This window comes from Rhamphochromis longiceps, linkage group LG1 (genome assembly GCF_057381845.1).
Source record: "Rhamphochromis longiceps isolate RC_006_pf linkage group LG1, R_longiceps_female_GT1.1, whole genome shotgun sequence".
NCBI lineage: Eukaryota > Metazoa > Chordata > Actinopteri > Cichliformes > Cichlidae > Rhamphochromis > Rhamphochromis longiceps.
The window spans coordinates 39,602,938-39,629,276 of record NC_140557.1 but is presented as its reverse complement, the minus strand read 5'-3'; the positions used below and the strand labels follow the sequence as shown (position 1 = coordinate 39,629,276).

The window sequence follows — 26,339 nt, the reverse complement described above, 5'->3', positions numbered from 1 at the left end:
CTATGAAGTTTAACATCCAGGCATCCATGAAAACAGAATTTATTACATTTAACAGAGTTAGAAGTTAGCAGGAAGCTAGCGGAAGTTAGCTCGCTAGTTTCGCTAGCATGATATCCGGTCGTTAAGTGATGACGTGACGAATCCTACTTCTGGGCCTAAAGTAGTCTGTGTTTAATATGGCTTTTGTGTTGTTAACATGTTTAGTGTTATGTATTTTCTTATATTTAATCTCAAAAAGCTCCTAAAACAGTCAGTGATCACTGTTGACCTCCCTCGGCTTTTATTACCACTAATCATTTATTTAAGCTCAGTTTTTAAAACCTTAGGATGTAACTACAGCCCAGCCCATGCAGCAGTATATGAATGACTAACCTCGTATTGTGGATGGATTATCTCAGTTGTTCTCCTGGCTGAAGTTTTGGTCCTTTTACAGCATCCTGCCATGCTAAACAGCAGTGACATTTGTAGGCATGCACGTTATCATATTTAGAGATGTAGGGCATAGCTACAAATAATCATCGTCCTTTAATCCACTTTAATACATTTGTTCCTGACCACCGAGAACACTCACGTTAACTTTTATCGAATGGAAAAAAAGTTAGCTTGTTTATATTATGCTAACATAGCTGTGTCGCTAGTGGTCACGTAGCACATCATTATATACCAGCTAGCCAAACTTCAGTAACCCTACAAACGTCACTGCGGTTTAGTTTTCTGTCTTCATTTATGTTGGAAGTGAATAACAGAGCTGTATGTTTTACTTTGTTTCCAAAACCCCTCAGTCAGGACATGCTATATTGTATTTAGATAGAAGCTAGCGAGCTAACTTCCTGCTAACTTTTAACTCCGTTAAATGTCATAAATTCTGTTTTCATGGATGTTAAACTCAATTGTGACACCTGGTAGAGCAGAACGCTGATCATTTTATTAAAGATGAAAGACTTTAGACAGTTTTTCAACTCTCAGTAATGCCATAGTGATCGTTTGATATGTGGACCTGCAGCGGAGTTTAGGCCCAGACATGGCTAGTGACGTCAGACTGAACGACCGGATAGCATGTCCTGACTGAGAGATTTCTGAAAAAATTCAAACGTACAGCTCTGCTATCACTTCCAACATAAATGAAGACAGAAAACTAAACAGCAGTGACGTTTGTAAGGTTACTGAAGTTGGGCTAGTTGATATATAATGATGTGCTACGTGATCGCTAGCGACACAGCTATGTTAGCATAACATAAACAGTGAAGCTGCAGGATGAACGCTAACACTTTTCCACTCGATAAAAGTTAACGTGAAGATTCCTGATGGTTAGAGACAAATGCAATCGCATGGCAGGATGCTGTAAACGGAGCAAACTTCAGTCAGGAGAACAACTGAGATAATCCATCCACAATACGAGGTTAGTCATTAATATACTTCAACAACATGGGAATAGACCAGCTGTGATAGAATACAGCATTAATGAATCAATGGTACAGAAGTGGAGGAAGCAAGAAGAATGAGTTGAATAAAGTTTTATTTATCTGACTGCTTTGTTTTGCTTAATGTGTCTTATAATCCCGTGCACCTTATGGTCTGAAAAATACGTATTTGACTTTTTTATTTGGCACACTGCAGTTTAATGTTGCAAAGCACCTCTTTTTAACTTCAGTGGATATTATACATGGTTATGCTCAGGATATGTCAGCCCATTTCTACTGGAAATGCCTTTTGGTTAAACTTTCAGCAAGGAATTTACATTTGTACTGTTAAATTTTTATATAGCTTTAATGCACATAAAAACCAGCTTCTTGTTTAAGTGAAAATAAATGGATGGTGTTTTTTTTGTGCTAGTAAAGTTGTGGAGTTGTATTTTGTCTCGCATCAATTATATCGTCAGTTATATCGTTATCGCAAATTTTCAGATATATATTTCGTGATAAATATTTTTGGCCATATCGCCCTGCTCTAATTTGTAATAAGTTGGAATAATTGAAACCATTAAAAACAAAAAGTGATTTAAGCCGATGAGGTCATGGTTGCAAAAAAATGTTGAATTATAACTGAGATGTAAAGGACAACTTCAGGATTTAGTGCTTGATCAACATAACCTTCAGAATCATCTGTTCTGTCATTCATTCTGCTGATCACTGGTAACTCAGTCCTTTCACCTGTGTTTTCACCCTCAACCTTTTCCCATATCTACCTCATAGTCCTTAGTGGCCTTTGTTGTGAACTAACATGCACTTCATGCAAAGATGCTATAGTGTGTATATCTACCACCAATGCATGGTTCTGGTGGGATGAGCAGCCTGACATTTATAGCAATGCTTCGGAGATCAACACCTTACACAAGACTTACCATCGTCCCGCCTAGCACCCACATGTCTGCCCTGGCTTTACACTGGCGTCACGCTGGTTTTAAAGGAGCGTGTTGTACAGGAAGCACAGGTTACTAAGAGATGGAGGACAGAAACTGCTCAGGACAGGATAATTGAAGCAATAATAGTGCATGCCAATCTCACACTCACATAGACTTTGACAGTATAGCTGTGTGCTGTGGTCTACTACCTTTACTGTTGCCTCATTGCTGGTATTAAATGGTACTGGGAGACTCAATTTTGACATCATCAGTTATACATTAAAATCTGATGAGACATAAACCTAATCAAGTCTTTAAGATTAAAAACCAAAAGAACATTCCACGTAATCTCGATACCTAACAGCACTCAGGGTTCTGTGGCCCGGAGATGTCTGTGTGTGCCTCCCCAGACTATCACTGACCCACCATCAACTTGGTAATACTGAGAAGGCAGCATAACGTCCTGTCACATGTGACATGTGCTCAGGGTGAACTTGCTCTCATCTGTGAACAGCACAGGGAGCCGCTGGTGTACCTGCCAATTCTGGTATTCTATGGAAAATGTCAGTCGGGCTCCACAGTGCTGGGCAGTGAGCACAGGACCCACCCGTGGCACATACTTGTGCCGTGAGAAGTGTTCAGGTGTGCTGTGGAAGATTATCTGGTTCCACCTGATTAGTACTCTAAGCGACCAGCGTGAGTAACAGGCAAAACAATCACATTGTCTTCCACTAGAGGGCAGTAAAACTACCTGCTCTAATTCAATGGGTTGCTAAATGCCAGTAAAACAGAAGAAGACGAAGAAAATGACATAATAGTCATACTGTGAGATGATGCAGCATGAATAGCAATAGATAAATATTTGAAAAGAGGAAGTAGTCCGCCTGACCTGGTCCTGGAGAAAACTCTGATCCAGATGAGGGCCCTACCATGAGTAGTGGTCAGAAGAAACCAGCCAATTCTGCTATATCTGGTGCGTGGAGAAAAATGATCAATATGCTTTTCGGGACATTTTTGTTTGGTGTCGTGTGATTTTTGTAATGTGAAATATGTGCCGTGGCTCCAAAAGGTTGGGAAACACTGCACTAGAGAGTGTTGGGCTCTCAGTCCACCCTTCAGGAAGTCTGTTTCTGATTGTTTGGTCAAAGACATTGACACCAGTAGCCTGCTGGAGGTGTGGGGCTCTGGCAGTACTCATCCTGTTCCTCCTTCTACAAAGGAGCAGATACTGATCATGCTGATGGGTTATAGGTCCAGCTCTTGTAGTGTAACTGCGTGTCTCCTGAAATCTCCATGCTCTTGAGACTGTGCTGGAAGGCAACAGGACACCTTCTGGCTTTGGCATGTTGCAGCATTTTGGAGTCGTTGAACTACCTGTGCAACCTCTGAAGGGTCCAGGTATGATCTCGTGCTAGCAGTGGTACCACTGATCCTAGCCAAACGCAAAACCATTCAAAAAACAGGAAAGATGATGGGAGACCAGCGCACCAGGGAAAGATAGTTGTCTCATTGTGAGTCCTCCAGTGCACCTGTTAATAACTTCATTAACACCAAAGCAGCTAAGATGGATCAACAACTCCCTTAACTGACCAATATCTCAGAAGTTAATTTGACTCGATGCTGATTAAACTTTTTTCTTGTATTTTTTAACAGTGTATATAAATTGAATGAATGAAGACAAATAGTCATTACATGTTGCTACGTTGTAAAGGTGAGGTGTTTGAAGGCACATTAACATTACTGTCACCTGTTTGCATATTTACCAGTCACATGATGTTGCTGTCATGTTTGTCCATGAGATTATGCTGTTGTCTCTGGGAGCATGGGGAAGAGTGGGTGAAGGTCCAGGATTTTAGAAATAGAAACAGTTTATTGACATTGCAAATTTATAAAATATGATTCATTTGTTTTGAACAACTTCTCTATTGCATTTGCTACACTGAAACGATTGTGTTTGGGGGGAAAAACATAATCGAACCACCTGAAAATGCAACTTTCATGAATGTCTTGTTCAATTCATTGCAACAATACGTAGCAATGACACTTTAGAATTATGTTGTTTTGGTGATATTTGAATCAGTTCATTACAGCTAAATCTGTTTAATCCATTTAGTCCATCGCCTATCCTCTGGTCCAGCTGGTATCCAACAATGGTAGCGTACAATTTAGAAATTTTTACCAAGTGCTTTTTCTGTCTCTGCTTCATGCGCTGCCTCTTGTCCTGTGGGAGCACTCGTGTTGTAAGCGTGAAAATACAGAAACAGCATGTGGACAGGAAGGGTGATTGTGTGTGTGTGGATTAAATCTCTTTTTCCACTGAAGTGCAGTGGATCGTTGGCTAACCTCCTCAGAGGTTGAATTGGGCCTCCTCATGCCTGACCGGACTCATTTCATCTTCTCAACGTGTGGTTGGTTGTGTTAATGGTGCCAATACGTGGGTGGCTGTAGCTCAGGTGGCAGAGCAGGTCAGCCACTAATCAGAAGGTCGGTGGTTCGATCCCAGGCTGCATCCTGGCTGCATGCCAAATATCCTTGGGCAAGATACTAACCCCATGTTTGCCTACTGGTGGTGGTCAGAGGGCCCGGTGGCGCCTGTGTCCGGCAGCCTCGCCTCTGTCAGTGCGCCCCAGGGCAGCTGTGGCTACAATGTAGCTTGCTATCGCCAGTGTGTGAATGTGTGTGTGAATGGGTGAATGACTGAATATAGTGTAAAGCGCTTTGGGGTCCTATGGACTAGAAAAGCGCTATACAAATGCAGGCCATTTACCAATACTGTCTTAAAGTGTGTTTATGCTGCACACAGCCGCTGTTGCATGTGTGTGTGTGTGTGTTAGGCTGATTTTTACCATACTTATGGGGTCTGAAAAGTCAGTGGCTCACCTTTTGCATTGGGACCAAAATGCCCCCCTCCCCCCGAAATTAAAAGGAAAACAAAAAAGGGGAAAAAGAAAGTGTGAGGGCGTTGGGGTATGTTTTATATGAAGAAGATGATTGTAATTATTCTTACTTTATTCACTATTATTTCTTCAGTGTGGGAGTAGGCTAACTGGGCCTTTCTTGAACAGTTTTAATGTTTGTTTGTTTGTTTTTTATGTAAGGGCATGAACCTTATTCTTCCCGTATGTCAAGCCCAACCCAACATTTCCAAAGGGAACTGAAAACTTCACAGCTGAAAATAAGTGTCTGACATTTCAGATGATATGATCCCGGCCAAACTAATGCACTTTTCACAACTCCTTATCAATCATGTAATTAGTTTTATAACTTGGATTTGGCTGTTGTAGCTCTAACCACTGGTTCTCTCCCAAATAATGAAAATAATCTCATTCATAGACAACATATTATGCCATTTCTGAATGTCACCATTATGCACAAGGTGTCTTTTTGTCTTTCTGTGTCACTGCCTTGATGAACTAGGGATAGTGATGGTGGATAGGGCTGTGCGATATGACCAAAATCTCATATCCCGATATTAAGACATCTATCGTCCGATAACGATATAAATCACAAAAATGTAACATTTTCTGTAAATTCTGTGAATCTCGGGCAGCTCGACTTGCGTGAAGTGTTTCCAGCTGGGCGTCTTGAGCTTTATTGTGAAAGGTTTATGTGGAAAATAAACAAGCGGACACGCGATGCTGTTACCGTCGTTGTTGCTAACGACAACGCATAAAAACAGGCGCTTGTCCGTCCGTAGTGTGGTTATATTAAATATAAGAGAAAGAGAGAACTTTAATAAATTAATATAGCCACTACAGTGACCATCAAAACCATGAAAAAATATTGCCGTAAACAGTTTATTTTGCGACACCACGAAACAAACGATAGCGTAAAATGCAACGATAGACGTATCGTCATCTGATATATAACGTTATATCGAACAGTGGATGTCAAGATATAAGCCCATAATGTTCATGAATGAAGGTTAGAGTGGTGTCTGTGGAATAAGTAGGTGTAACAGATAAGAGACCCTGGTTTGTGTCCCACTTGAACTTTTGGGTTTTGCTTGGTTGATGTGGGGCATTAAACAGTACTTATAGCACCTTTATATATAGAAAATATCATGGTTTTATTTGAAATACATTTATTTCATTGAAAAATTATGAATTGGAAGCACGTCATGCAGCTCTGCCAAAGGATGCCTTCTGCACAACTGAAACACACCAAAGGGATTAAGCCTAAACGAATATATTAGTTGTTAAGAAACAAGGAAACTAAGTTTGTCTGACCTGGAGATGGTGCTGGCCAGTGCAAGTGGTACAAAACAAAGTCATCTTTAGGTAATATTGATTGAAATGCTCGTAAATTCATATAACAATTTATGTGTATGTCAGATTCCCCCCGTCTGTCTTATGTCGGTAAGTAAGAAAAGCTATTTTTAGAGATTTGAATTACAACAAAAATTGCATTTTAAGAAGTGAAGACCAAACATTCTTAGTAGGGCTGGGCGATATGGCCTAAAATTCATATCGCAATATAATTTGAAGCATGTACGGTAACGATATATATCACGATATATTCTTTTCTTCTGTATAACGTATTTTCTACACTAAAAATCCTTTAATTTTCTCAAAAATCGAGAGTGTGCCTTATGTATGAATTGTGGTTGTGCTTACTGACCTCGAACAGATTTGGGCGTGCAGAAATCTGTTAAAAAATGTTTTAGTACAACTTTAGTAAGCCGCACTGCTTGATGGATTATCAGAGCATTACGGCTGCTGTAGTGAGGCGCTTTGCGGAGTAATCTGGGTCCAAAACTCTGTCCGCTTCAGGTCCCAAAGTCAAACGAACACTAAGAGTTAAAAACGGTCTAAATTCTTTCATCTTTAATTAAATCATCAGCGTTGCTGCGTTACCAGGTGTAACAATTAAGTTTAACATCCATGAAAACAGAGTTTATTCAATTTAACGGAGTTAGAAGTTAACAGGAAGTTAGCTCGCTAGTTTACACCTAAACATTTCATACCATGTTCTGACAGAGAGATTTTTGAAACTAATTAAAACGTACAGCTCTGCTACCACTTCCAACTTCCAACATAAATGAAGACAGAAAACTAAACAGCAGTGGCGTTTGCAGGGTTACTGAAGTTGGGCTAGCTGGTATATAATGATGTGCTACGTGATTGCTAGCGACACAGCTATGTTAGCATAACATTAGCACAGTGAAGCTGGAGGATGAACGCCAACTTTTTTTCCACTCGATAAAAGTTAACGTGAGGGATTCTGGTGGTCAGGGACAAATGCAATCGCATAGCAGGATGCTATACACGGGCCAAACTTCAGTCAGGAGAACAACTGAGATCATTCATCCACAATACGAGGTTAGTTATTAATATACTGCAACAACATGGGAATAGAGCAGCTGCGAGAGAATTCAACATTAATGAATCAATGTTACAGAAGTGGAGGAAGCGCAGTTTTTGGCTTTCCCCATATTTCAAAAGTGCTTCATCTCTTTGCTATGACTGTCGCCCGCCATAATTTGCAGATGATAATGTTTTTAGCTGCTGCAGTGCTTTCGACCAAAACAGGCGCAGCTTGATGACATCATCAACATGCGATAGAGCGATATAGTCAAAATTTCTATCGTTGGCCAAATTTATATTGTTTATATCATTTATATCGCCCACCCTTAATTCTTAGGTAAATTAGGCTCTTTTACTGTGATGGTGCTTTTGTACCTGCGCGACCTTTAGCCTGTCATCATTCAGAATGACTGAACCTCTCGAGTGACACGGCAGCGATGGAGCGGACAGCAGATACGTGGAATTGTTCTGACTGTAGTCCTCCGCATAGGACAGCGTCTACCCTTTAACTGTGATTAACCACTGACCTTCATCCGCTCACTGTCACATCAGCCAGCCTGCGCTCCGCATGATTGTTGCTCATGTATTCTGATTGATGCCGCTGCACAGTGAGGAGGCTGTGAAGGCTGCTGGCTTCGTTTCACTTATCACGAAGATATCTGCAGGGAAACAACTGGGCACACCGCCTGATAGTTATCCAGCAGCTCTGGCAGCAGGGTGGGAGACGCTCCCTGGTGATCACTGAGATGCAGACATCTCCTCTGACTTTATTGCTTTTCTTCTGTTATTCTTTACTTTTTACTCTTCTTTCCTCCTCCATTCCGATCTTTTCCCGCTTCCTTTCCATTTTTTCTGCATTCTTTCCCTTTTATCTTGTCCTTTTATCTTTCCATACTCTTCTCCAGTTTTGCACTTCTCTCTTTCCTTCTTACATCTTTGTTGTATTAGATTTGCACAAAGATGTTCTGTCTGTCGTTTTTATGGAATACATCTGCATTGCTTCATAAACTGCTTCATTGTTCTGTCTCTTCTGTTGGTTCACACAAAACAGTCATCGTCAGGACTAGCGGTTTGATTGTGGGATTGTGATTGGATACTGGAGTGGACTGGGCTTTTCGTGGTTCCAAGATCACCGAGACATCATAGCAACAGATGGCGGTTTGATTACCGAGTAGATGTTCCAATCTATTGCCACTTGTGCCCCTCAGCCCGGCATCATGTTTCAGTTAAATAGAGATTTGGAAGCATCATCAGTGCTGATAATTCATTAAGAGTATCTATCAGGTGTGGAGGCATCAGTCAGGAGCTCTGAGCCCCTAATGAAACATGACACCTGGCATGTGACAAGAACTGGTAAAATTAGGCATCACCATAACGCTCAGACTGAGTTTTGACATGATTGTATTCAGGCTGCATTCTGAAATCTTAGTGCACTTTACACCTGTGGACCACAACACACTGTCTACTGTCAGCCAATAAAGTTGCACATTGAGTTAAGTGTGGACATCAAAATCATAAAACCTATTATGTGGATTCACTTGGTACAACACATAAGTATCGGATATCAGCAGAAAGCACTTTGAGGACTCAGTAGTAGAGATGGACCGATCCGATATTACCTATTGGTATAAATTACTGGATCGGATATCGGAGAGAAATAAAAAATGTAATCCGATCCATTAAATATCAAAAAAGCACCTCACAAAACTTGCGACATGGCGTGTCAAGGTGCCATTCATACAGGTAACGAGTGGGGGACAGAAAAGCTTCGTACAGAAGACGTTACAGGTCTGTGAGAGCCAGAGATTTTCCTTGTTTGAGGTGACCAAATACTTATTTTCCACCCTGATTTACGAATAAATTCTTTACAAATCCTACCATGTGGATTCATGGATTTTTTTTTCACATTCTGTCTCTCACAGTTGAAGTGTACCTCTGGTGCAAATTACTGACCTCTGTCATCATTTTAGGTGGGGGAACTTGCACAATCGGTGGCTGACTAAATACTTTTTTGCCCCACTGTATATAATGTCATTGAGAGCACAGACACCTCTGACAACAGAAGCCCAGCTCATCAAACCTTCTGCTTATGAGAAACAGCCAAGACGAATAAAGTTGGCTCAAAGAGTAGCATTAAAGAAGGAGGAGCTAAAGCCACTTGTTTACAGAGTGGATGAACTGTCAGCCTGCATCAAGGCCCAGTGTGTGATACACAGCGACTATTTTTGAACGATGAGTCATGGAAAGCTCAGGTCCCAGAATAAAAATCCAGAGCTTTAAATGAGCAGAAGAGGTTGTTAGAAATACCAACAGCAATATATTTTTAAATTCTGTCTTTCAGATAAAGATAAGGCTCGAAAACGACTTTGAATGGGTTCAGCTTAGAGATACTCCATCTCTGACTGACAGTGTCCAAGATATGAATGTGTTCTAAAGCTATAATGGCTTTACATTAATGCATCATTAATGTTAATTCAATTTAAAGCCGACACTTCTTTGTGTCTTATAGGCTGCATTATGCATGCTCTAACTTGATAAAAGCTGATATGCTAATGCCTTTTTGATGACACTGAGCAAAGCTGGAGACCTCAATGGAGAGGATGAGGCAAAGTTAATTAAGTTGAGCGGAGATGGTGGTTGAAGGATAGATGAGTCTCCGACGTGATCACAGTAACAGTGTTTCACCTGTGCTGCCGCTCGCTTTTACTCCCACCCCACCCCCAGCCTTCTCTACGTGCCTTCACACTTTATTACCACACATTAAAAAACCATATGGGTCGTAATCGAGCTTAATAAATGTCAGCGTCGTAGCTCGCACGGGGACGGCCGGGGTTCAACGTCTGTTTGTCTTGTACATGAGTTTAATTAGCCTCTGCCATGCTACAGTGTGTGCCCGATTGTGTGAGGAGATGAAAATGAGGCTAATTAGATGTGATAGCAGGAGGCTGGGCTGATGTGCTGCACCTGCAGCCATCCTGCTTTGAGAGCGCTTGTGGGAGGTGGGAACATGCACACCTCGTTACCTAAAGTGTGCTGACCATAGATTGCATCGCTATAATGTTAAAAATACTGACCAGTGAAAGGTATAACACCAAGACGTGTACCTCCTACCTGAACATTGTTGCAAACTAAGCACACTGGTGGCATTTACACTGTCCTGTGGGAAAGTGCAACTAGACTGAGGAACAACAAAGAGTTCATGGCATTGGCCTCCCAACACATCAGATAGCAATCCAAACAATCATCATGTGCCAGGACAAGCCTGATCCACCGGGACCTCACTCCATATCCCTGACAACGGAAAGGATCTGATGGAGAATTTGTCAGAACAAGTTCCCGGGAGAACCCCAGAGCTCCTGGGTTCATTCACGCTCCAACTGGTCAGAGCTGTTATGAGAAGCACACAATATTTAATCCTGGTAGTTTTAATGGCTGATTGTTGCACAGACAAATCGATGAGATGACGACAACAAAAAATCTGCAGTAAGGTTAGGGTTAACCGCCACCAACATTAGCAGGACGCTTACATTAGAGCTGCTTATTGTGTGTTTTGTTTGGGTTTCTGGCAATGTGTGGAATTACCACAATTAGGGAGGGGATAGGCTAACATATGAAACAGGACATGGCTGCCGTGTGATGCATTTATTTCAACAAAGTAACTGTATTCTAATTATAACTTATTTAAGCGGTAACTGTAACAGAATACAGTTACTCATATTTTGTGTTTTAAATATGTAACGCTGGTACATGTACTCTATTACTCCCCAACACTGCCTGCAGGCAAGATTTTTGAACGTTGGCAGTGCAAATTACATATTTTCCACACAATTCCATAACTTCCAGCTCTGTCACAGGGAAAGGAGTGAGCCGTGTGGGAGAAATAAATGAGGATCCATGTGAAGGTGGTTTATTGTAACATAAAATACAAGGAGAAAAATGGCAAAACAGAGCTAAAGCTAAACTGTACTGGGACAAAACTAAACTACAAAACAGCAAACCAGAACACGAACATGAAGGCGAGTCAGCAGAGGCATATGGAGGGTGATAGCAGGGAGAACACACGGTAGATTCACAGACAGACCAGCAACCAGTGCACCAGTAGACACACAGAAGAACACAGGGAGACAATCTGAATACACTCACATGAGACACAGACCTTCACAATAAAACAGGAAACCCCTTCACAAAGACGCAGACTAAACACAGAAGTGAACCTACACTAAACATAAGACACAAACCCTAAAAACGAATAAACAGAAACAGAGAATTCTAATAATAATCAACAAAGCGCAGAAAATAATCCATGATGCAAAAATAAACCAAAACATAAGAAACTCAGACCCAGCACCGTGACAATTACCAGCATTGACAACGCAGGCAGCTTCAGATATGAAGTAAGACTTGTTTTTCATTTTCTTTCTTTCTTTTTTTTTTATTGGAAATGCAAATAAATGTAGAAAAACTTGATTGCATTTTATATTATCTTCCACAGACCATGTGACCATTGTGAGGAAAAGTTTTTACATGTAACACTTCATTCATAAAGTGACCAGAACGTTGTCCAGCGGGAAAAAGAACCTTTTTTCTCTCATTTCTTAACTTTGTCATTCCGAGTGCATTTGACAGCTAGCCTGTTGTTTTCTGTTTTTTACTATCACACAGTAGTAACTGCTTTACAGCTGATTTTAACCTCATCATGTCAGCATCTTTGCAGATTCTTTCAGTATTACTGTTGACATGGATATTTCTCATTACTAATCTTGACTTCCAAATATGACAGCAGCTCGCCTGGTATTCTGAAAAGCCATTTAATTAAACTCATGGACAGTTTTTTTTTTTGGAGAGCTGGTCTCACTTGAGTTTGCTTCATTGGGCTCTATTTGCATTTGTGCAAAAAAAGAAAAAGGTTAATAATTATTTTTAGTTTGCTTTGAGGGCTGAGAGAGACCGAGCATAAAACACACTGAGTACATCCTTGGCCTCTTTTACTGCCTCCCGTTTCTACCTCGACCACACATAGACATGTTGCAAGGGTGTCTGTTGAAACAGTGATGATTAGAGGGAGGGCAAAATGATCAATATTATTATTTTCTGTTAATGCAGCTTATATCAGAACGATTAAAATCAAATGATTTTTGCCTTGGCAGCCAACAGAGATGGATTTAACCCTGAAAAATTAACCTGATGATATAAAGAAATGCGTCGCCTTTCTCACCAGCTTTGGGAGAACAGTTGCAGGTTAACAAGAAGAAAGGGAAACGCTGGCGTGGTCTGGGAAACAAATACTCCAAAGATTAAAGGAAATTCTTCTCTTATTTGTTTGCTGCAGCCAGCACAGCTCACTGTGACCGAGCTTTGATAGAAACAGAATGTCATTTTCAGGCGTCCTCTGCCTGCTCTCTCAGACCTGTCACATCACCCTAAGCAGGAACACCAGAGGATCACTCCCATCTCAGGCCAGCCTGTTGACACATAAAGAGCAGGAAGCGTGTCGTGAGGACAGAGTGAGTGATGACGGACTGATGGCATTTATGTGTTCTCCTGCTTAAAGCACAGCAGTGATGAGACTCTGCAATCAATAGATGTCAGTGGTGTAGTGTAGATCCCCACTGACTTCAACACTCAAAACGGCAACAATCAAGCAACTCCCCTTTAAGAAAGCACTTGGTGACAGTGGAAAGGAAAAACTCCTTTTTAACAGGAATAACAGGATCGGGGAGGGACGGCCATCTGCCTCGACAGACAGCTGATCATCAGTTGTTGTACAGGTCAGGCGCTCACAGTGTAATCAAGTCAGAGTGTGACACTGAGCTGTCTCACAGTTCAGTTCAGTTTTATTTATACAACAGCAGTCGCCTCCAGAAGGTAAGGAATACGTATCCGAGTATCCGTAATTGATTGATTGTAATCTGTGTGCCACGTCCAGATCAATGTGTAACTTTTATGCAATGAGTGTTTTTTGTGTATTTTTGGTGACATGGAGAAGGTAAAACATGCCTTTATTTCAACATGGCTTGACTGCTGTAATGCTGTTTTTCTGGAGTCAGCCAACGATCTCTTGCTCGTCTTCAGCTCATTCAAAATGCTGCTGCCCGCCTCTTAACTGTTACCCACAGCAATGAACGTGTAACATCTGTCCTGTCTTCTCTTCATTGGCTTCCTGTTCGTCACAGAATTAATTTCAAAGTCCTAACACTGGTTTATAAATGCCTTAATGGTCTTGCTCCCCCATACCTTTCTGAGTTACTTCAGCCTTATATTCCTTCACGGACCCTCAGATCAGCTGACCAGCTGCTGTTGGTTGTCCCAAAATCAAGGCTTAAACGTAGAGGAGAACGAGCCTTTTCAGTTATGACCCCAAAACTTTGGAATACGCAGCCTTTAAATATTAGACGGGCACCTTCGTTTCCTGTTAAAATGCTTTTGAAAACACACCTTTTTTCGATAGTGTTCAGACTGGCTTGAGTTGAAATGGTTTCTATGTGTTTTATTATGTTTTATGTGAGTGTCAGTGGTTGTATGTTTTGTTTCTGTACAGCACTTTGGGCAAACTTTTTGTCTTTAAACGTGCTATATAAATAAACTGGATTTGGATCTTCTGTCTAAAACTGCAATAAATCAAACTACCATTAAAAATGAGAGATTGTGATTTCTTTGTCCCCCTATGGATTCAGCATTCATCGCCCTCTGGTGGTTTCCTTCCTGTGTGATAAGCTTTGAATGTTTTCTGCTTTCAGACTGGATTGTCTGACTCGACATCACTCTTGTTCCCCGTTTAGCGATCTGTCCACAGGATTTACATTAGAGCAGCAGACATAAATGGCTCCGAGATGCTTAATAAGATATCAGACTGTGGGTGTCCACAGAGAAAATAGTGCTATACTTTACTTTGTGCAGCACAGAGGTCTAAACTCTGTTTACCCTCCGGCCTGCTGAGGTGCCAACTGGCAGTAAATCCTGAGCACAGCAGGCAGGTTAGCACTTAAACAGCTTTGGGCAACATCTGTGCAACTACTGTATCATTTCATGACACTCACCTGCTGGCAACAATGATTTAAAGCTCCTCTCATATAATCTGCTGTTATGTACTCTTCTGCAACACGTGTTTTGCAGGTTTTTTGGTGGGGCTTGTTTTTTAGATAATAAAATATCACTCAAACAAAATAAAGACATTCATAGCGATGTGTGTGCATATTTGAAATGAGGCAGCCAGTTGATTCTGCATTCAGACTGCTTCCTGTGAATCGGTCAAATACTGGAGTCCTTCATCTAACACGAAAACATGTTTTTGTCCGAACATTCGTCCATCTCTTCAAATCAGGAGACTCAAAAACTGAAATGAGTCATCAAGCGTTTTGCTGTTCAGATGTGTAATCACACACTGAGCTGGACGCAGGATGAGTAATCCCTGCTCTGACAGTTCAAAATACATATATAGAAACATCCTCAAGTGTCTGAGATGTGCAGGCGCCGTTTATCGCAGCCGTCGCAGAAACGTGTCTGTTTGTGTGGCACGTTAACAGTCACCTCTGTGGTATCACGTCAGCTTTTAAAGTTAGACAAATATACAAGCTGAAAGTGTGAGAAACTTTTAGCCCTCATTATGAGTGTTGTTATTCAGAACATCGGGCTGTCTGCTTCCATCTTTTTGAATCTTTTTCTTGTGTTTGTCTTCAGGTGGAGCGGGAGATAGCTATTCTCAAACTCATAGAGCATCCTCACGTTTTAAAGCTGCACGACGTCTACGAAAACAAGAAATACCTGTGAGTATACCCCTCCCTCAGTCAACACTGTTGACACACTCTTTTTTTAAAATATAATGTGTGAAAATACAGTTTTGTTTTTCTTTATTGTTTAACAGAGTTAGGAGAGTTTGTAGGCTTTGAATATAGCAGGTACTGCGTTAAAGCAGCGGTCCCCAACCCCCGGGCCTCGGACCGGTACCGGTCCGTGAGTCGTTTGGTACCAGTCCATGAGAGTTGAGGCTCAGGTGTGAAATGTATGGTTTTCAGGGTTTTTATCAGTTTTCAGCGTTATTTTGTTATCATTTTTATCGTTTTTATCGTTTTTATTGTTAACTCGGTTTTCCTGGGTCTTTTCACCTGTGTTATGAATAAATCTTCTTTTTTTCGGTACCGGTACTAGTTTTATTTTGTTGTATTTATCCACGACACCTTAAAGGCCGGTCCGTGAAAATATTGTCGGGCATAAACCGGTCCGTGGCGCAAAAAATGTTGGAGACCGCTGCATTAAAGTGCTCGTCCAAATGTTAATGTATCCAGGAGAACTTTAGCTTTGAACTTTTTAACTCGCGCTGCCACAAGTTTCAAATAAAACTGACTGATAAGTGTGAAGTAGTCAGACTCGAACGTCAAGGAACGTGATGGGGAAGCAGACTTAGGTTTCCAGAGGTGAGCAATTTATTTACAGTGAACTCCATCTTACGTGAAACTTAACAAAACTTCCCCCCAAAGTAACTAAATTAACAAAACTCAAAGTACATGGATGCAGCAACACAGCTCACCTCTCCTCCCTCAGTCTGGCAGAGACTGGCTGTGTATAGGCCCATCAATTTCCCTTCAGTTAGTGCAGCCAGTGCCACTCACTAGAGCTGACCGACCTAAAACTCTACACAGATGACTAAGAATGACAAAAACCTCCTCTCACTTCTGATTAGCACATTTACACAGCTAAACGGCTCTATTTATAAAAACAAAAGATTCAACAAATCCATTCGGACCTGGAAACAAACAAAAGGAAGCATTTCTATGGTAGAAGAAACCCCTCCTCTTGGTTCAACCTGCTGATGTCATATCTGACATCATCAGCACTTTAAAATGAGGAAATGCTAGGCGGGCCTTTCCCCACACCTGACCTGCATGAAGACTGAAAGAAAGAACAAAGTATGAACAAATGACTTAATCTGCAACATAATAAAATATAAAGAAACGTGTAACTGAGTATTTACCTTAATTTGCCAGCAACAGAACGCTTGCACAAACAAGCCCAGGTTAGTCGGACAGCAGTGTTACTTTGATACAATAATGTGCATAACGTGCAAGAAAAGTCAACACATCTGGGACCCGTGGAGAGCATTACAATTGCTCATCTACTTTGTCACAATGAGCATGATGCCAACTCAAATTAACAACAGCACGAAGGCCTTTCATCAGTCCGCTTAAACCTGAAGAAATCGAACCCATTCATCCAGAGTTGAGTTATAAAAATATAAATATATAAAATGCTAATCTAGTAAGTAAACGTGGTGTATTGTTAAAATGAATATAGTCATTATTAGACACATTCATTTTCAAATTATGGGTAATAAATTTATTCATATTTTTTTAGATTAAGTCATTCATTCATCCTCAACTTCAGGCCTCAAAGATGATTCAGACACGGTGTCCATAAACAAGCTTGGAAACTGTTGCTATTGTGAATCCACAGAGAACGATGCTACACTCTCATATTAGGAGAATTGTAATTTTGCGACGGCTCTTTAACGGCTGACAAACAGCACTGATAAACCAAACGTCTAACTAACAGTCGGCAGCACTGTACAACAGTACAACGTTTACACGAGCAGCAATCTGAGCTCCGGGATTTGATTAGAAATGCTTCTTTGGTTCCCGTCACTTTAACCGGCCCCCGGCGACTCAAGCGTTCGTGTACGGGTTTTATTGTATACATTAATCTCATGCATGTGATGGCTGCGCTCCAGTGGCGTGGATTAATATGTTGTTCAATAATTGATAAAGGTGCTGCTGTCAAATGGAGCGGGAATTTGTTTTCTTAATGTTGCGAGGACGGGGACGAATGGTCATCATGGATGCAAACAGTTTGAAATTCTCACACTCACAAATCACGCCCGAGCGTGTTTTTAATTTAAATAGCTGTGATGGGTAAATGCTTGAGCAGATCCCTTAATCTGCTAATAAATCAGGCCCCGGGGAAGACGGGCTGCAGGAGGAGCCGGCTCAGCACAGGAGATGGATAAAACCACAAACCCACATGGGTTGTGGATTTTCTCAGGGATTTATGTTGTGCATCAATGTGGTGACTACAACACATCACAGCTAAATACTCTTTAGTTTATAACCCAATTATTTCAATAATGCTTCTTTCGATTTGAGGTGAACATGAACCAGAGGATCTGTAGGGACTCGGATGGGAAGTACATTTAATGTAATGTTACATGATTGGAGGTTCTTTACTAACAAAACTGTGGGAGATCTTTTAGTTTTGGTCCAGTAAATTACACAGATTTCTGTTATCGTGTGTTTTACTTTACTATTTTATAGCAAAAATTGCGACGGCTGAAATAAGGTTTGTCATCTCAGGTTGTGTTACATTTCTAGGCAGCAATCAAACTGAAAGCGACTGACCACGAGAGGTCGCTTTTCTCGAATTGTTTCTATCTGCAGAAACATTCTGGCTAATCCGAGGCGTGTTTTCAACACATTACTGATTAGTTCAACACACAACTAATCATTCCCTTTATATGTCTATGCGTCTTCTTACTTTGCCTTGGAGTTAGGGCTGCTCAATTAATCGAATTTTAATCACGATTACGATCTGGGCTTTCAACGATCATTAAAAATGACTGAGCCGATTATTAGCCCCTCCCTCATTTATCCGCGACACCTTAAAGGCCGGTCCGTGAAAATATTGTCCGTGGCGCAAAAAAGGTTGAGACCGCTGATTAAGAGGACCCGAGGGAAGCTCAGAAAGCTAAGCAGAAGTTATTTAGAGAGGAGAGTGACTGCCGTTGGTTGAAAAGAGAGGTTTAAAAAAAAAAAAAAAAAAAAAAAAACTTCAGTGGTGTTGCACACTATTTTATATTATTTTTTAAAGTCATTATTCAATAAATTGTTATCCCTTTAAAGCCGGTCAGAGCAGCACGCTCTGTTTTGTGTAACTATTTTTAAATCCCTGTAGAACCTGAACCGTGTAAGCTAGCGCAATAATCTGTTTTGCATATGAAACTTACATCTTATGCCATCAGCTTCTCCTCGGTCACGGTTTCCTTCCACATAAATTGCATAAAAAGCGCTTGCAGGAACAAAAACATAATATTCCAGAAACACGCTTTGCCGATCCGATCAGCTGTTCGTAACACTTCGCACATTGAAACAGACTCACCGCTAACTATCACATGTCCGCCATTTCCTGCCCGAAACCGGAAGTGATGTCATTTTCGCGGAAAATGTAGTTGTTTTTTTTTTACTTGTAGGCCTTAAAAGCCTATACTGGTCATGTTTGACTTTTCTGAATAGTTTCTGGGATGCTTAGAACTCGAATTGCACTGCTGGAAATAGTTTATTTTTCTTTGCAAATTTGCATCATAGGATTGTTTTTGTTTTTCCTGCTGTATATAAAAATTGGTGTATCTCCAAAATAAAACTATGAAGACACTCAAAATAAATTTCCTTTTGTTGTAAACTATTTTTTGCAACTTTTTTGTATTAACCTCTTAAATTTCTCCAAGTAGAAATATATGTTAAAAAACAAAAACAATTTTCAATTTTTTTGTAGTTTATTGCACTTTTTTGCAATTAATGTAATTACTATGGACTTAATGCATACATATTATTAAAATATGGGCTATAACAGTTGTATAGCAACTTGAAATGCTCCCACAAATGGCACTACAACATGTAACAAAAAAAATATATGCTCTGGCGGACTTGGTTCTATAGTAGGTCTTAAAGGGTTAAATAAATATCGTCAAATAATCGAGATCTCAATTTCAGTGAAAATAATCGTGATTATCATTTTTGCCATAATCGAGCAGCCCTACTTGGAGTCACAACAAAAATGGAAAGCAGGCCGATGTTCGCACACATTGCAGAGGACGGGGTTCAGACGCACCCTAAACCATTGGTTGTGTGTCTTCACTCAAAGTGTTCGGCTAAAAGTCCCTCACACTTTCAGCTTCTACATTTGGCTAAGTGGCACGATGTCACATGCACGTGGTAGTGGTCACACAAACATTTCTGCGACAGTTGTGATAAAGACTTGCAGCTGCAACACAATTTATTAACCTTCACTTCATCACTTCAAGATAATGATCTTATCTTTTGGAGGGAAGCAGCAGAAAACAATGAATTCTTCTAGGAGACGGTTCTTTAAGAACCCCACGTTCCAGACACGTGGCCAAAGACTTCTTACTAATTTATGGCTGTGGGTTGTTTTGGCTTTGTTCCTTATATGTAGTGAGCTGTCAGGACAGGTTAGTATATTAATTACAACAAAAAGTGGTCATGTTGAAGGTTTCTCTAAAATATTATTATAAAAAGAAAATTGGGCTAAAAATGTGTTTATGGTGATCAAACTGCATCTCAGTAGCCCTAAAAACTGGCTTTTGTTACAATGTGGGAAACTCCATTATCAATCAGACATTAACTGTCCAGGTTCTCAGTCACCATCAGTGACAACTCTAACTGCACAAAAAGCCAGTTTTTCAGTTCAATTCAATCCAGTTTTATTGATATGAACAGTCACCTCGAGCAGAATGATTACTCTCTTTGTGTTGGGAGAACAATTGAAAACATTTACATCTTCTAATAGGGTTAAAACTGCTGATGACATCACAGGGTTAAAATGCTAATGTATAACTGTAATACTAATGTACAGCAGTCCCTCGTTTGTCGCGGGAGTTACGTTCGAAAAATAACCCACGATAAGTGAAATCCACGAAGTAGCCAACTTTATGTTTTTTACAATTGTTATAGATGTTTTAAGGCTGTAAAACCCGTCACTACACACTTTATACACTTTTCTCAGACAGGCGTGAACATTTTCTCTCTTGTTTACTCACAAAGTTCAAACCTTCGTAGAAAAAGAAGTCCAGTGTTATAGAATGAAACCAAAGGCTCCCGCAGGTGACGACGTTTCGTCGACATTGTTGTTTGTTGGGGAGAAAACTTACAAACACACAGTGCAGCACTTCAGAGTCGCACTGCTAGGATCGAAGATTTATGTAAATTTGACAAACTGAACACATTCTGTACTGTACAGGAGACACGGCACAAGATTGATTGACGGTGGTCTACAGCCAATCAGGACGCAGAACACAACGCGCTGTAAACATAAATAAATAGAAAATAGAAAGTATGCAAAATTGCACAAAAAACCTGCAAAACAGCGAAGCCGCGAAAGGTGAACCGCGATTTAGCGAGGGACCACTGTAGACATGACTGCAGCAGTAACTGCTCCTTGTTTTACTGGTATTGCAGGTTTCAGAGGTTTCCCGTCACATGTATTTGGCCTCTGTCTTCTTTTGCAGATACCTGGTGCTAGAGCATGTGTCTGGTGGGGAGCTTTTTGATTACCTGGTGAAGAAAGGCCGGTTAACACCGAAAGAGGCTCGAAAGTTCTTCAGACAAATCATCTCCGCTTTGGACTTCTGCCACAGCCACTCCATATGGTTTGTCACTCAGAGACAAATATTGGGTTTTATCAGAGGGTTGGGTTTTAGCTAGGAGTGCTGGGGAGAAATGGACTTTCCATGTAACTCTGTTCTACAGGGCAAACATCAGGGTGCAGTAAAACAGATAATTTATCACAGCAATTTGTAATAATACATTTTCAAAATTACACCAGTGTGTGGGTGAGTCTCAGGTAGCTCCGCCCACACACATCAAACGGACCAGGCTCTGCTCTGAGCCATTATAAGTGCGACCATACACAATGAACTGATCTCGTTGCCTTTGCTCAAACGATGGGGACCAGGTCTGCAGCTACTCTCAGGAAGTTGCTGCCTTGAAAGCAACTTTGGTGTGTTAATACGGCAAAAATAGGACAGGCATCAGTCTGCTATCAGTGTGACTGAATGAGGTCAAAGGGCAAGTAAATGTAATCTGTTTGTATTAATACGCCAGTTAACTGTGATAAATCTGCAAAAATTGCAAGTCTGTGTCGGTTTCTTCAAATCTTTTGTCATCCTCACCCCACACAATTAAACAAAATGAAGTGCTCAGTGTCCAGCTGAGTCTCGTATTGCAAAGACATGTTGCAGATTTGAGGTCAGGCTGACTGCAGCGTGAGGGCAAAAATCTCTTTACCAAATGCAGTATCGTAAAACTGAGGCAGTCATAATGATAGTTAACAGAGTTCATTGCCCCGGCCTGCTTCTTCACCTTTGAGAGAATTTGCATTTAGTTTAATGTGCACTTAACGAACTAATAAAACGATCAAAGCATTCTTACTGTAGTTTATATTCTAGGGATTGTTTATGACTTTTCTATCGTTTCTACAAACACTGGAGTGTTTGCTCCATTCGGATGTGTGAAGAACGGGTTTCCTCCTGCAGCCTCTTTCCTCATCAGCTGCAGCCGGCGCTGACTTTAGAGGCTGCAGCTCCTCTCGATCTCTTTTCATCTCTGAGACCACCTTTAGTTCCTCCACACATGACTGCAACACAAGAGCAATTGCACATCAAACATGTTCTGCCTTTGAGCCTCAGCGTTAGACATCAAGTGTTCGACTTTTAAGAAGCACATTTATTCTCCGCTGTGTGTTTTCTGTAAGAAAGACGCACAAAACTCGAGCTCTGTATGTCTGCGTTTTATGTCCCTCGCTGGTTTTAAGTAAAACTGTGGACTCGTATTTGACTCTTTCAGTCGCTGATGAGTTGCAATCACCTTGTCTTGATTACAGAAAACATTAAAGGCCGTTTCCCTGAGGAGGTCGGGACATGACTGCGAAAGCTGGCACAGCTCTGATGACCTTCTGTATTCACTACTTTGAGTCGAGCCTCTCGGGACAATTTAAAACTGCTAAACTGATCAGTGTGGAACAGATTCTTACAGTGCATGATCCTGGTGTACTGTAGAGGCACCAGTGTTCACACTGGGAACATCACAAAATGGGAAAATGAATGTTACATTTTTAAAAGATGGACGTCCCATCACGTGTTATTCTCTGCCGCCCTGGTTTAAAAGCATCAAGCTGATCTGGCTGTCACCATCACCCCTGTCCTAAAGCATAGCATGCTTCATCCTCCCACGTGACTTTAATCAGAACCATAATTTACAAAATCAATTTGTAGACTCGACTCTCTATAAGTAACGTGTTCACTGAGGTCACAGAGCAACTGAAGAGTCATTTTCCAATAGTACTTTGTAATGTCACCATTCCTGAAGGATCCTGTGGACCTCAGCGTGCAGACAATAAGACCTTGAATAAAGGTTAGAAACCAGTCTACACTCCAGGTTCAATTATGTGTTTACTTGTTCTTTACTTGCCCTCAGACTGTTTAGCACCACCAGGGTTGCAGCTGAAAATATAAGGCCCATGTGCATGTAGAGTCATGGCTCCAGCTGGGCTCAGATTGTCTCTTATTATTTCCTCCTGTGATGTTTGTCCTGTTGAACAGAGTCATATAACCAATTCAAGTCCCTTGAAAAGCCACCACCAAGAAAATGTATCACGAGTAGACTCATGTAAGGATCTGTCTTTGCTGTTCTCTGGCAGCCACAGAGATTTGAAGCCCGAGAACTTGTTGTTAGATGAGAAGAACAACATCAGGATAGCAGACTTTGGCATGGCGTCTCTGCAGGTCGGGGACAGTCTGCTGGAGACCAGCTGCGGGTTAGTATTCAAGTTATTGACTTGCAAATTATACCAAGTGCATGTCTGACACATTATGCTTTGAGTTCTTTATAGCGAGCACCAAACATGAACATGCTGAACAGAATAATAGATGTTATTACTGTTCTAAATGTAATCCATGGTTATTATTTGCACATCTTGATTTGCATGACTTTAAATCCCTTTAACTCGCCAGTCTTTCCATTTACCTCTCAGCTGAAAACCTGCTTTAGCTCTTTGTTTCTGACTCTCTCGAGAGACATAATGGTTCACAGTGTCATTTTTCCAGCATCTTGTTAGAACCAGTTGCTATAAATCAAAAGCGTAATGAAAAATGATTGTTCCAGCAGTAGAAACCTTTCCTAGTATTTTGTTGTGTAGTCTTTGTGGGCTCTACAGGATATGTGCTGGTCAGCTGTAGGCCAAGCAGCATTTCCCAGAGTCAGCCATGAGGAACGGCTAAAGCTTGGCTGCTCTGGCTCAGAAATGCTGCACAAAGCAGGAGGGAGACAAATCTCTGCAGTCCAAGTGCTCCAGTATACAAACATGTGGACAGTTTGACCCTGTGCTGTACATGTTGTGTGCTGGCTGTGTGTCCGAATCGCCAATAAAACAAAATATGATGTGGAAATCTGACATGTGATGTACCGATACATGCTGAGTCTTTCTTTGGGGCGTACCTCATAGTCTGATAGGATGGATACTGGAAATCTTCCATATAACTGAACCAGTATAGGGCGTCCTTTACTTCTGGACCTAGTTTAGACTTCTGCACATGGATTTTTTATCTGCATATTTTCAGTAATTTATGGCTGTTTGCTGGGCATTCAGTGCAGCTGGCAGTACGCGTGCATCGATTGGATTCAGTGGGGCTTTCGAGTCGTTAATAGTCTTCAAGCTCACGCTGACACTGTGTCCGTGTTGGGGTCTGTCAGATTAGTCTTTCGCTGAGCGATCCTTTAAATATCTCTCGTAAGTCAAAAGATTCTTTCACTTCATGTGACGTTAATGGAATTCATTAAATGAGCAAGCTGCCTCCAGCAGGAAGGATGAAAATTAGCTCGGGTGTAATTAGATTGCAGTTAGTGTATTTTGACATGACTGTGTTTGAGTAGTTCAGATCGACTGGGTTTACATACATTATCATAATTAAGTATGTTGCGAGTGAAGATGGAGTGTGTGTTTACTCTGCGAGTTTAGATGGGATGCTGCTGGAAGAAGTCATGCTCTGTGCTTCGTTTATTCCATGATGAATCCGCACAGGGAAGCTCCAGAGTACAGTTAGTTCTGCTGCAATTGTGCAATTATTAGATTATTTAGAATGCAGACATGAGAGGAAATACTAGAGAAAAATGACCATGTTTCAAAAAGCAGAAAGTGCAATATTTAAACAGGAAGGCAAAGAGCACAGAGCCCATATTTTGGCACCGTGCATTGTCAGTACTTAACGCTCCCTTTGACTCTATCACAGCTCGTGGCGCTCTTTCTGCAGCACTTCAGATTCTTTCACTTTCTGGCATATTTTCGCTCATTGCTTCTGCAAGTGTCTGCTACGACCTTGAGATTCTTTATCCATCTTCCTGCACTGCTCTTTGAACACTCAGATTTTCACTGATGGGGGTTGTGAACTGTGAGAAACATGGCAAAACTTTTGTGCCTCTTCAGGTCGTCTGTTGTGGATTTTGAAGGATTATTGTTCTATTATAGAGGATTTTCTCTTTGAAATTGTCTTGCAAAGTCTGACAACCATCACAGCAGAGATGGTTGAATTCATTCTTCCATTGACCATCGTTCAACAGTCTGCAGAAAAGACTCCTGCAGTCCAACGAGTGGTTTGGATATCTTACAAGCTGTTATTAGAAACTGAGGAAATTGCACTGGCGGCATAGCGATGCAGTGATGAGCAATGTAGCATCACAGCAAGACGATTCCTGGCTCAAACCTCTGGTCGGGGCGTTTGTGAAGAGGTTGCATGTTGTTGGTTTCCCCTTACAGTTCAAGGCCTTTCGCCCAGTGTCACCTGGGACATGGATGGATGGATCCACTGGGATGGATCGAAGCTGACTACTTCTTTGTGGGCATCAGTTATGCTAGTTTTCAGAGTGCTATTAAGCTGTTTAGGGCCTTGGTTTCAGAGTCACAGTATCAGAGGCTTAAAGACATACCTGCACTTGACAGATATGCTCTTAAAGGTCTGGCACTATGATAAATGACATAAAAGAAAGCCCATGTCGCTTTTCTAAAGACATTTTTTTGTCTGTCTTACTACAACCTTTTTATGAGTTTGTATAACTTTTGTTTAAAATTATTATTATTTTTTGCCGTGTGCTGGATGCTGCCGTGCGTTATCCAATAAGCCGAGCCACCACAGCACAAGATTCTGTTTTGAGGCTGTTCGATGTTATGTAATACTCTTTAAGCATAAAGAAATCTGTCATGCAATAAAGACTGATGTCATTATTTTAATGCATGTGAGGTAAAGACTTGCGTGTTTCAAGGAACTGCTATCCAGAGCATCAGCTGATACTTCCCCAGTGTATTTATTGTGCTTCATGTTGTATCCTGAATGGCCGCCTCTTCTTACAGATCTCCACACTACGCCTGCCCAGAGGTTATCAGGGTAAGTGCTCGCTCTCTTCTTGTCTGTCTCTTTCTTTCATTCAATAATAGGAGCTCTGAATCAGAGTGGCTCTTACATCACTGCTCCATCCTCTCTGCATTCACCAGGCTTCCTCGTTCCCTCTCATTTGTGCGTCTCTATTGCCATATTTCTTTTTATTCCTACTTCCAGCTGCCCATACCTGTACATCTTCATAAAGTCAAGACTTTTTCAGTTTGATCCCTTTTTCTGTGATAGGGTCATGGGGCACTTCTATCAACAGTATGCCCCGAGTGAGTGCTCTGTACTCTCTGAGGGAAAGGGTTGTAATCTGCATGGTTTATTTTTTTATTAAATATTTCTCCCAAGTCGAAAACACAAAGTTGCTGTTTAAAAATGACTGTTTCAAATGTAAGAAATAGACATTGTTTTTAGTGGACAGCAGCCCAGCTGTGTTTCTATGCTGTCAACATTCAAAATAGTTAAGCATTGAACACAT

At 41.1% G+C, this 26,339-nt stretch overlaps 1 protein-coding gene across 6 annotated transcripts in view; it reads left to right on the top strand.

Annotated features, from left to right (window-relative positions):
• Positions 1-26,339, top strand: part of LOC146679190 (serine/threonine-protein kinase BRSK2-like) — a 149,388-nt gene that overhangs the window by 82,615 nt on the left and 40,434 nt on the right. For all 6 annotated transcript variants that reach the window (XM_085408800.1, XM_085408804.1, XM_085408797.1 and 3 more), the window contains exons 3-6: positions 15,325-15,410; positions 20,936-21,076; positions 23,125-23,241; positions 25,828-25,861. In XM_085408800.1, the coding sequence (XP_085264926.1) occupies positions 15,325-15,410; positions 20,936-21,076; positions 23,125-23,241; positions 25,828-25,861 (378 nt within the window). The remainder of the gene's footprint in view (positions 1-15,324; positions 15,411-20,935; positions 21,077-23,124; positions 23,242-25,827; positions 25,862-26,339) is intronic.